General features: G+C 36.2%; 1 protein-coding gene across 2 annotated transcripts in view; it reads left to right on the top strand.

Moving 5' to 3' along the window:
- AUH (AU RNA binding methylglutaconyl-CoA hydratase) overlaps positions 1-12,553 on the top strand; it is a 119,367-nt gene that overhangs the window by 27,774 nt on the left and 79,040 nt on the right. Inside the window, exon 4 of one of the 2 annotated variants that reach the window (XM_076363198.1) lies at positions 8,441-8,527. The exons of the other annotated variant lie outside the window; for it this stretch is intronic. Within the exon in view, the coding sequence (XP_076219313.1) occupies positions 8,441-8,527 (87 nt within the window). The remainder of the gene's footprint in view (positions 1-8,440; positions 8,528-12,553) is intronic. 2 annotated transcript variants of the gene reach the window in all.

Below are 12,553 nucleotides of genomic sequence, written 5' to 3'. Positions count from 1 at the left end.
CCTCATTGAAAAGTTTTGAGGTACTCCTATAGCATAGGCTAAGTTAATGTGAATCTTAGATTTTCATCTATCCTTAAGGAATAAAAAAAAAAAAGGGTTATGCAAAGCCATGTTTTGCCAACAATATGCTGTTCTCCTAGAGATTAACCTTTGAGGAAATGATCTTATAATTTAAATTTTACCTGTTACATGCACATATTTGATGTAAAGTTTAAAATATGAAATCTCAGAGAACAGAAAAGGCAGAGAATAAGTTGTACTGCTTTGTGAGTAAGATCTTTCTTTTCAGTACTACTCATAAAAGAAGCTGATCCTCAGAAGCAAATTGCTAGCAGCTCTTTGTTTAGTAGGTATTTCAGTAATATTTTTTCCCTTTCTCTCTATCCTTAACTTTCAGATCTCTCATACCTCACAACTAAAAGCCATGATTCTTGATGAAATGATGTGTCATTTCTTAATGTTCTGAATTGGTAACTGAGTTATAAGTGTTGATAGAGTCAATTTTAATATAAAACCTTGAAAATATTTAGGAATACACTGGAGCATATTCAGTACATTGTAAGTTTATTTTGTGTATTCTGTAGCTTTTAAACATTTAGATTTGAATATTCCTTTTTACTCTTAAAAAAATAAAAGCTTTCTTCCTGTCTTTTAATTTTTCAAATATCCATTATATATTTTTGGAGGAGTTGTTTATTCATGTTACCCTTGGAAAATGCGACAGACTCCCAAAGAGTAATGCAGAAATATCGCTCAGGTATGCAGAGATATGTTTAGGATGGAAGAAGCTCAGCTGGAGCTCAAACTAGCAAAAGGTGTCAAGAATAACAAGAAAAACTCCTGTAGGTATGTTAGTACCAAGCAAAAGTTCAAGGAGAATGTAGGTCCAGTGCTGCATGGGACGGGCAGCTTAGTTATGAATGACACAGAAAGGGCAGCAGTACCCCATTTTCTCTTTGCCTTGGTCTGCATGGGAAAGGTCAGCTCCCAAGTCTCTGTGCCAAGAAGCGACAACGAAGTAAACAGCAAACCACTGACAGTAGAGGAGGACTGTGTTAAGGTTCATCTGTACCAGTTGGACACATAAACATGAACAGGATCTGATGGGATGCATCTGAGTTGATGCACTGCAGAGCCACCATCTATCATATTTGAAAGGTCGTTGAAGACTTAATTGATTGGAAAAGGGCAAATATTATACCCATCTGCAAAAAGGAAATTTTGGGAAACTACAGACCAGTCAGTCTCACTTCAGTCTCTGGGGAAATTATGGAACAAGCGTTTGTGGAAGTTTTTTCCAGGCACATGAAAGACAAGAAAGTGGCTGGGAAAACCCAGCTCAGACTTACCAAGGGTAAATTGTGCTTGACCAACCTGATTGCCTTCTGTGATGAAACGGCTTCCTCAGTGGATGAAAGAAGCGTTGTGGATGCTGTCTACCTTGACTTTAACAAGGCATTTGGCATGTTCTCCCCTAGCATCCCTGTAGACAAGTCGGTAAGATACAGTCTGGACATACAGACCATGAAAAGTGGCTCACCTGCCAAGATCAAGGGATGATATAATGTTAATGGCTTGAAGTCAAACTGTCAGCTGGTCACAAGTGGAGTTCCTTGAGGGTCGATGCTGGGTCTGGTAGTAATATTCAATATCTTTGTAAATGTTCTAATGGTAGGGTTGAAACCTCACTGAGTTTGCAGATGACTTCAAAGTGGAAGGAGAGGTAGGAATGTGGGAAGGAGGAGCCACCATTCAGAGAGACCTTGATGGGCTGGAAAATTGGGCCAATAAGAATTGCCTGAGGTTTAACAAAGATAAATACAAAATCCTGCACCTGGAATGGTATAATATTGAGTGGCAGAACAGGCTGGGGACTGACTGGCTGGGGTATAGCTCTGCTGCAAAGGACCCAGGGGTTCTGGGGGACAGCAAGCTTAACATGAGCTAGCGGTGTACCGTGGCAGTAAAGAAGCCAAACGGTGTCCTGGACTGCATCAGGAAGAGAACCATCAGCAGATCAAGGCATGTGCTTATTCTACTCAGCACTTAGTAGGCCAGCAGAAGGAGATCAGAGGGTTGGAGATTGCTGAGAGGGGAGAGATAACCGGTCTTCCTGTGCCTGGTAGATACGGAGAAAAGTACTCTGTTTGCAAGGATGTATACAGTGACACAAGAAGAGGCAGTGGGCACAAGTTGCTTTAGGAGAATTCCATCCAGATAAAATAAATAAATTCTTCATTGTGAGAAGATTAATTAAGAATTAAACATAGGAATGGTTTTCCCAGAGAAGTGGTGGAATTTCCTTTGCCAGCGGCATTGAAGACTTAAAAGGACCCTGGATAACCTAATCTAGGGCTGTACATTTGGCAGAAGGTTGGACCAAGTGATCTCCAGAGATTTCTTTCAGTCTAGACTTTTCTGTTATTCTACCAAATAGGTGATAATATTTTCTGTTACTTTGTGAAGTAACAAAGTTAGTTATTGTCCAGAATAGTTAGTTAATATTTATGAAGCATTCTGTCTGTTCTTTATTGATCAGACTGGACTAATTTTTATTGAAGAATACAATCAATAATAGCTCTAATGGGTAGTGATTGATGATCCAAGTATCCTAGGTCTGTCTGGGCTGGGAGGTGCAATGGAATTCTTACTGGAATGCATGCGTATTTTGTCTGCAAAGCATAAAACATTTTTTCTTTCACACAGGCAAGAGATTTTAGTAGTGGTTGACTTTGTTTTGTACTGTGATTTGTCAAGCGTATAGCTTTACACACAGAAAAATGGTAGTTGAAAGCAAAATAAAAATCATTAATCTACATGGTGACATTATTATCATCAAATTTAAATTATGCTTTTGTGTGTTTTTTTTAAAGGATTTTTAAGGATGTTAGCTTGAAGTATGTATCTGTCGGCAGAATAATATTCATAACTTATTTATTACTGTGGTGTATATATTTAACAAACACATTCTATTTAAAGAAATTTTGCTTGCCTTAGACTTGACACTATCTCTAAATAAATATATTTGTTTCATGAGGTATTACAGTTTCTGTTCAAAATTGGGAATTAAGTTGTCCTGAATAGATTTCAGGATGTAAAAGCTTTATTTCTGAAATTATTTGAAATTTTGAGAAAAAATTGTTGGTAAATCTTTCTGAGTTTGAACTTAAGTTGGCTACAGTGTTGTCCTCAAATATGTATGTATAGCTCCCTTTTTGGGGTATTTCTAACCTCATAAAAGTTGATTGGGGTTCTGCTAATGATTTCAGCTAAACTTGGATTTCTTGCAATGGCTTCTCTAGGAGAAGCACACATCTGCCTTTGAGGAAAGATGCTTACATGTACCCTAATGAGTGTTTTTTTTGTAGTAGTTATGTTAGTCTATAATGTATATCAGAGTTGGCCATTTGCCTCAGTATTTTAGTTCAGTATCTTAAGTGTCTGTTTTTCTGTGTGGTGAAGGAGGGTATTAATTCGCAGTCTGTTTAATTACTTTGTGTGGGAATAAGCTGTGGGTACATAGCAGTTCTTAACCTTTTAATTGGTGAGGTAGTGCATGTTTTGTACTCCTAATTGAAAGCATTGTAAGCTTCCTTCATAAATTCTTTAACCTGTTTTGTTGGGTTATTAAACGTATTATAGGTGGTGCCTCTGTGCTTTGCAGTTTTCAGTGTTCCTAGTTCTTGTCAACAAGGTACAGAGGAATTGGACAGAGTATGCAAAAGAGTATCTTCTGATACTCCTGGATGTCACTTCCTTATTGAAATTTTGGTGTGCTGACAGAATTGGTCGATCTGTGTTTAGCAAGATCAAAGGGCAAACTCAAAATAACATCGCTACGGTAAGAATTTAATACTTCTACCTCAAATGCCTGTGCATGTGCCACTTCCTTTCCTCTTCTCAGAGAAAAGGCACTTTGGGCACCTTTCGACACTTGGTAGAGTAACTTCACTGTTTAATTTGTGTGTGCCTGATTTCTAAAACACTTATATTTTAATAAAAATATTTATTGAGTAAAGTTAAAATTTTAAGTATGATGTATAAACCATTAAATTTTATGCCTTTTTAGTTTACAGCTTTTGTGGTGTGTTTTGGAAGTATGTGTTAAAATAGTATATAACAGTACTGTACAAGAAAATTTCTAGGCATTTATGGTATTTGGAAAGTGAGGCTTATACAAAGATGTTGGAACAGATTTTCCAAACACAACACTTATCTTTTCAACGGTATATAAATTCTGTTTAGAAAGTGTGTGAAAATATCCAAATAAGGCAAGAGGCATGGGGTCAGACTAATCGCTGTAAAACTCGATTTCATTTGGTGCGTTCTCTAAGTTAAATAGCCATCCTTGTCATATAGAAGTGTAGGTGGAAAAATTCCGGTGAATAACAGCAATATGCCTATCTTGCTGGACTTCCCTCGGCTTTCTCAAATAAACATTTTCTCTGGCATCATTGTGAAATGCAAGTCAGGCACATGCTGCAAAAACTCTCTAGACTGACGGTGTACAACAGCCAACCATTGAGTAGCCAAATGTTTAAAAACATGCAAAGAGAGTTAATTGATTGCATCAGGGTTTTTATACTTACGGGAAGTAAGGTAAAAAATAACTAACCTTTCTATGTTCTTCCAGTATTGGAGGAGGGAAATAAGAAAGTGATGGATCACAATTGAACATAGATTTTCTTTTGGACTGACAAACCTCAGTAGAAGTGTAGGTAGTATTTAAAACAGCATGTGTCTTCCTCGCAGTAGTTTCAAGGGTTGATCTGCAAATACCAGTTTACTTACTTGCTGCTCAGCAGACCTCCAGAAGACTGGTGTTTGTGCTGGTATTTTGCGAAGAGGACTGTTCATTGGGAGTCTGCAGGAAAGTTCTCTCCCAGTTTGCTTTGTAAATTTGGAAGTGATGCTTCTGTGAATTAAGTTGATTCAAGAAGAATTTCTTCACAAGTGGAGAGTACCTGTCTTAATCCTAATGTAGCTATAGGAGGAAGCGGCTGATTGTACTGTCAATGTAGTTTTTCGCTGTTGTGCTTCGCTTTTTTCCTGTACTAACAGCTAGTAATCTGAAAATGGCACTGCATAGTCTTTAAAAGGGAGTTCATAAAGTGCTGGAAGCAGAGAGGTGAGGATTGGGGAGCATGACCCCTGGAATCACGGTTAGTTTTGACCAGCTTTTGCTATGTTTCTGAGCAGATGAGAATCAATTAGTGGGACAAAGCTTCGAGATGCCGGAAAGCGTAATACGGAGAAAACAATGATTCATGCTTCAGTACAAACCGGAGGGATGTGGGGACGTAATTACAGTGTACAATCAAATCTGCAACAGTTTGCCTGAACTCTCTGGTAGCTCAGGTTCCCCATTTCTTACATCTTTGGGTAGAAGGGCTTAGAGAGCCCAGCCTTCAGTGTAGTGTGGAGTCACAAACCCACAGTACAGCCCCCAGAGTCTGTTGGGAGTGGATGTGGGGAAGCAGATAGGCCAAATGTGTCCGCAGATTTCAGCTGTGGCCCATGGGAAAGTTGCAGAGGTATGTTCTGTGAGAGTTTTTGTGGTTTGAAAAGCTTAGCTACTTTGTTGCTCTCAGCAGTTGAGCAAATACTATTTTCAGAGGCTTTAAAGTAGTAAACTGGGGGTGAGAGGAGGGATCTTTGATTTCAATAGCTGAGAGAGCAGAAGTCTCTGGTTGAACCTGCGCTCTCCTTCATGGCTGTCTTCAGAAACTTAACCTTTCCTACTTCTGACCTGAGAACAGATTTTGAAGAAACATGTGAATAGTTCTCTGCTATATGGGTCAAGGAATTCTTCAAGAATTCTTTGATCGTTGGTTGAATCTTCTAACAGGGACAAAAAGTATTAAGTCGGTGGCAGTTCCATCTCCTGTGAACCAGAGGATGCCAAGGCGCGTGTTCTGTTGGAGTGCAGCAAATGGTTTCTGCCTAAAAGTCTTCTCTCTGAAAAAGCTTCAGTTACTATTATTATGCTTTGGAGGGCTAAAATAGGAAAGGGTTAGGAAAAGAACTTTTTCCATTTTCTTGACAGTTATGAGGGAGAAATACTTAAAAAGGGAAATGTAAGATTATGGAAGTTGGTTAAGGCACTAAGATCAGCTATTGTACTAGACATTTTTTTACAGTACTCAAAATAATTGATTTTAGATTGACAGCTACCTTTTAACCCATTCTTACAAAAGTTTTTGCTGAAAACTTAATAGATTTCTGTAAATATCTTCAAGGAAATGTATATTCTAAAGGAAGGAAGAAGTCTGCAGTTTGTGTATGTTTTGTTTTAGAAGGGTTGGGTTTTTTTGGGTTGAGTCCATTTTATTTTAATGAGTCTGAGTTAATCAAAACCTAAAAATTGCCTTAGTCTTATCTTGACAGTAGATTTTTCTTAACAGTAATACTAGAGGTATTTTTTTAGATTCAGTACCTCTCTGTTGAAATTTTCTTTATATATTTTTCAAGGGTATGCCCAGTGAGCAGGATTTCAGTGTGTGGAAGTTTTGGGTCAGATTCACAGCCATACAGTTTTCTTGTTCATAAAGCACACAGTTTCTTGTTGTTCTTACATAGGCAATGATTTTGGACAGTTATAGAAGCTAGACCCAGACATTAGCTGGTATCAGAGAAGTGATATTTTTTCATTTGCACACTTGCTGATACAACTTTTAAAGCGGGTTTTGTCAAGTTTCATAGAGCTCCTTTTAGCTACAGAACCTTATACATAAATGCGTATATGAAAGTTGCTTGCAGTTTAATATGATTTAGAGTTCTATGCAGATTTATGGATGCAAATTTTGTTTGCTTTTCAGGTTCCTGGCAAGATTTCTGTATGCATTGATTGTGAATTACTAAGTAGCAACTGCAATTTTGCTGCAGTGCAGACTTGACCGCAGTAATTCCTGTTTTATACTTCCTGCTCAGCTGGCCTGTCATACTGTCTTCAGCTGGGGCATATCCTAGAAAGTTGTTTGGAAGTTTTTGGCAGGGTGTCTGATAGTGTAAATTAAACTTGACGTTATTTAGTGGGAAACATGCAAATGCAGTCAGGACTGATGCTTCATTGTTTTTATATTGACATCCATAGAAGGAGAACAGAAGTCTTAGTGAAATGAGGAGCTTTGCTAAGGTGGAAGTAGAAGGGGAGATGTAGAGCTGCTTTATTGGGCATGTTACCTTAAAACAGCAGCTGGGGTGTCTGTCAGAAAATGTCAGATTGAAGTACTGATTTTCACAGAGCTGGACCAGAGTTGTGAATTTCAACTAATGCTGTCAACAAAACTATATCTAAAGCTGTTTGATGAAGAGGGTCAAGATGGTCTAGCATGAGTTAAGTCCAGAAAGGTAAAAGGGGGAGCCTATGACTGCTTAATTTAAAATTCAGAGTTACAATCTTAACTTAAGCTGAGTCTGATGCATTTTCCTGAATGGGTAGTATTTTATTCTCAGGGTAAAGAAACATAAAACTGTTTTTTGCATTGGTTATATGCCTTGTTTAGCCTTTTCAGACATATGCCAAGAGACTAACTTAATAGGTTCATTTTTACTAAATGTTAAAAATATGCACTAAGTTGCAGTGGGAATGTTGCACTTCTTTGGAGAATAAATGTGTATATGCAGATTTTGTCTTTTTCATGTATTCTTCCTCTATAAGAACAATGGACTTCGTGTCTCACTCTGTATTTAGCTATTATTACTGTTTCTCTTTTTCTTTACACATTAATGAGAGAAAATGTTGGTTTTGCATATCAGTGAATTTTTAAAAACATATTTTTGTAACCATCTCTAGTTACAGGGTGCTTTTAAAACAAATTATTTTCATATATTCATGAAGAAATAGATTAAAAATTCCAAGTTTTAGCATTTTTTGGAAGAAGAAAAAATGTGGTATGTAACGTATTCAAAAATATATTTCAGTAAAGCAAGCTGAAAAATGGTACTAGGTCCAGTGTAGAATTTTTTTATTTAGATAAATATAGTCTGTTAATGTAAAACCATGTACCCTAGGTATTTTATGATCTACCAATAAAACAATAACAGGAGCACAATATGAAAAACACATTTATCAGACTTTGTGACACAGTTGGAAAAATAAAAATATATGTCAGATAGAATATTAGCATAAATGCTATTGTTCATAAACTGTTTTAATATGAGAAGAAGAAATGTCATTGGGAAGAATATACTTAGTAAAAAGCTAGTGGTAGGTAATTGGATTTTTTTTGCTGTTTTGGGTTTTTTTTGGTTTTGTTTTTCCTTGATAAACAGTCCATGTTTTCCTTGAAATCTGTGGAAAAAGAATGTGACCGATTTGAACTGTTCTTGTCTCAAAGTAGACAAATTTTTTTTGGAATACAGGAATGTTTTACTTTTGAAAAGGTATTTACAGTACTGTATACAGCTTGCTAACATGTATGTGAAATGTCACTTACAGGTGCTGACCTTAAAGAAAGAGCAAAAATGCACTCAAGTGAAGTTAGTTCTTTCGTCTCAAAAGCAAGAGCAACTATTAATGAGATGGGTATGTAACCTCTCCCTTGGAACAATGTTATTTTAACTGTAACCTGAGAAGGGTTAGATCAGAGGAATGACATAAACATGCATGGTTAATTCTTGACAGGTAATAGGATATCCACAACTATTTATATTGATAAATACAAATCATGGTGCATTACTTCTTTTAAAATGTTCCTAATCAAGTTGGACTTTTTTTTAGAATGCTAGAAAAAACTAAATCTCAGCTGAAATAGAGGTGATTTGCCCTGCAGTTTTCATAAAAGATGGATTATTCTGTGACATCCAAGTACTTTAGAAGTTAACTTTTACTGTTGCATTCTTGTGGTTGGTACAATTAATACAGTCTTTAATACATTTTAGAAACATGTTAAACATCAGCTGTTGATAGACAGTTAGCTACTAAGGCCTTCTAAAATTTTGTTTAATATGCACTTGTTCTGATGCAGTGAAACCTATTAATAGTTCCGGATTTTAATTGACTTGTACCAATTTTTAAGGATAGTAATTTCTTTGTAAATTTTACATTATGAATTCACCATCAAATCATTATGTTTCTATATCTCTGCTGATCAGTTTTAATGTAACTGTTTTTCAACAGGGCATTGCCAATATGTTTTGTCAAAAAGAGAAGTCAAGTGTACCAAGTATGAAGCAATTAATTTTTTACTTTTGATTTATATATGCAACATATTTTGTCACTTGAAATTTTGACACAAAGCTCTGAGGAATAAATCGTTTCTCAGAGAATGTTTTTAGCTGCATTTTCTTAGTAACATTGGGTCACATCTTGGTTTGGCAGAATGTTATGAATGGAAACCAGTATGTTTTCGCAGGTAAATGACAGGCTACTGAAGAATGAGTCTTTGATTAGGTACTTCATGGACATACTTGTCCTTGAATTCATGTCTTGTCTTTTGAAGTGAAGCAGATCCTCAAGGCTCTTTAAATAAATAAAATCAGTAAAATATCTAGAAGTGAATAGATCATTAATTTCCTGCAGCTGATACTGTATTTCATGCTGGCATTTGTCGTTTTGTTGGAATGCTGAGCAAGAGGCAACAAGTTGTTCCATTTAGTTACTTTGTAAGATTTTTGGGAAGCTTCCTTAGCTCTAAGTAATAATTTTTCAGCCTTTCTTGGACTGAAGTTACAGGAAATACTTTCTGAGCTGCTATTAACATTTAAATTGGTTTTAAGATTTTCCTATGATCAGGAAATAGGTTTTTTAAATTTGATTATTTTTATTTTTTTAAGTGAGAAAATTCCTTAAGTCTAAAGAAGTATTTGAATTCGGCATTCTGCACTGAATGACTGGAAAACATACACAGTGATTCGATGCTTTGTTTTGCTTCAGGGTTGGAAAGACTTTAAGACAAATGTTTGATTGTCTTCAGCTTCATTAAGGTTCCTGTAAGAGTGTTTAACTATGTAAGCAAATTTTCAGTGTTACCTGAAAGGTTTACACTGGATCATTATGCTAACAGTGAATTACTTGAAGTTTAGGAAACCAGTATGAGTGCTTTCATTCATTGATCTCTAGTCTCTTTCTCAAGAAAGAAGCATGAAATCGTGAGTAAGTGGAATTAATATTTGAGAATCTAGGTCACTGAAGTGACCTAGATAGGAAGGTTTGTGATGGGATGTAGTAACAGCAATTAGACATGCTGCAGGTTGGAAAAGAGAGAATTTCAACAGAGCCCTTGCCCGATATTGTAACAAAACTTTTGCTTAGGTTGAGTGAGTCTCTCTTTCCCTTCCCCCTCTTCCCCTCTTTCTCCCCCTTCTCTTTCCCTCCCTCCCCCCATTTTGCCATTTCTGCTTTAAAACACTAAACAAAACAGTCGCTAGAAGGTTCTTTAATGGTTACATGATATTTGGCCATCTCCCAGTTCATTTTTTTTAAAGGCCTTTTTACAGGATTAGAGAATATTGAGATATCACTTCTAATGTTATACATGATATCAAAATTGACCAACGTTTGGACATCTATACTATATAAGTAGCTTTTATTTTTCAGTCACATGATGTATTCCCACTATATAAATATTTGAGGCATTGTTGTTTTTGAACACATTATGCCAACAGTAGTTTGATTTGTAGGACGGATCTAACATTTCTCTGAAGGGTCTTTGCAGAGCAATTTAAAATGTGGTTTCCTACATCAGGAACTGATAGAGAATATAAAAAAGTGGATTTTATATATGAGATTAGATTAGATGGGTGCACAAGGCGTCCTGTTGTGTGGTGTCCTTATGAACACAAGTGAACATTAATTTTGTAGCAAGTAACCTTTGGGAAGGTTTAGATTGGACATGAGGAAAAATGTCTTTACTGAAAGAGTGGTTAAACATTGGAAGAGGCTGCCCAGGGAAGTGGTGGAGTCCCCATCCCTGGAGGTATTTAAAAGACGTGTAGATGAGGCGCTTAGGGACATGGTTTAGTGGGCATGGTGGTGTTGGGTTGACGGTTGGACTCGATGATCTTAGAGGTCTTTTCAACCTTAATGATTCTATGATTCTGTAAGTCAGAGGTTCTCAGTTCTTTCTTTCTTCTGAAGAAGTGATCTGTCATTTCAGAATGTAATTTTTGTAGAATTAGTGGAACATTGCATTTGATTACTGCAGTGAATCTGTATATTGAAAATAATAATGATATTTTTCCTGCCCAGAAATAACCAGAATATTGTGAGATGGTTAAAGAAGGGAAACAATTTTCAAATTATTATTTGCCACTGCAGAATGCTATATAGCCAGAGAACAGTATTTCCAGTCTCCCACTTTGTTATTTTTCTATCCAAGTTTAATGCTGTAATCTCATTTAAAATGTGTTCCTACTTCTTGCTTTTCAGAAATAGGTCATGTTTTGATAATTGCGTTTGTGTTCAGATGTGTGACCTAGTAAGGAGATGCTGCTTCTTAACAATACTTTCAGAAAGACCGTTTAAGTTATCTTTGTAGACAAAATACACAAAAGGTTAATTACATCTTGAACAACTGGATAAACTTAGCTTTTTAGAAGACTTTGGCTTTCTTTAGTTCCTGTTAATTTCATTACATTTAAAATCCTTATGCTAGTGGTTTTGTAAAAAGCTGTAGTATCATTTTGGAATACAGCTACAGAAGAGAATTTTCTGGAAATTAAAGCATACTGCACTTGTTTTTATGGGATTAATTTATAACTTCTTGCTAAATTTGGGTGAAATATTAAGACTGCAGTAAATATCACTTAGTATAAAAATAAGCACTTAAAAAAAAGAGCTGAAAAAATTGTACTGAGCCATTAGTTGCAGTTCTTAGAGCTTTAAGTTGAGGGGGGGGGAAATCAAAACAGCCTCTATTTTTAGTAGTGGTTGCTTTTGCTAAAATTATACCAGAATTGTGGGGTTTGTTTGGTGGGGTTTTTTTTGTGTTTTTTTTTTTTTTTTTTTTAATAGTAGGAATTATAAGACTACTTGTCCATTACTATATTCTGCCTTGAGGCTCTTCATTAGTGATGTGAGGCTGGCTTTACCCTCAAAAAACTAGGAGAGAAAAGCATTAATAGATCTCTTGCAACTATGCACAGAAAAACAGGCCTAACTAAATGAAATCAAATGTTACTGACTCCCAGAAACCTTGTTTTTTGACACTTTGGGAGGGGAAAAAAAACCCCTACCATCATTGTGGACCAGATCTTCAGCATATATTTTATAGTATGACTCCCATTAAGTCCATGTTGTTCTTTTTACTGGCTGTGGGGTCTGGGCTGTGATATTACCGTTGTATGTATGTTATCTGTTGGGATTTCAGTTACAAAACAAACTGAGGCTATGTATGGAGCTGAATGCAATAACCACTCTCCTCCAGAAAAACACCTTGTTTAACAGAAAGAAAAAGTGAAGCTGCAGAAAGAATTTGAACTCAGCAAATACTTGTAATTACTTAGAGTGACGTTTGGCCCCAACCTCTAATAAGTGAGAAACATCATTGGTTAGCAAAGCTCTTCCAAAGAACATAGGTGTAAGTACCTAAGTCCCACAAATGGGGAAAAA

The sequence above is a fragment of the Aptenodytes patagonicus genome, chromosome Z (assembly GCF_965638725.1).
Source record: "Aptenodytes patagonicus chromosome Z, bAptPat1.pri.cur, whole genome shotgun sequence".
NCBI lineage: Eukaryota > Metazoa > Chordata > Aves > Sphenisciformes > Spheniscidae > Aptenodytes > Aptenodytes patagonicus.
The sequence above is the reverse complement of the archived record's forward strand: the minus strand, read 5'-3'. Positions and strand labels throughout refer to the sequence as shown.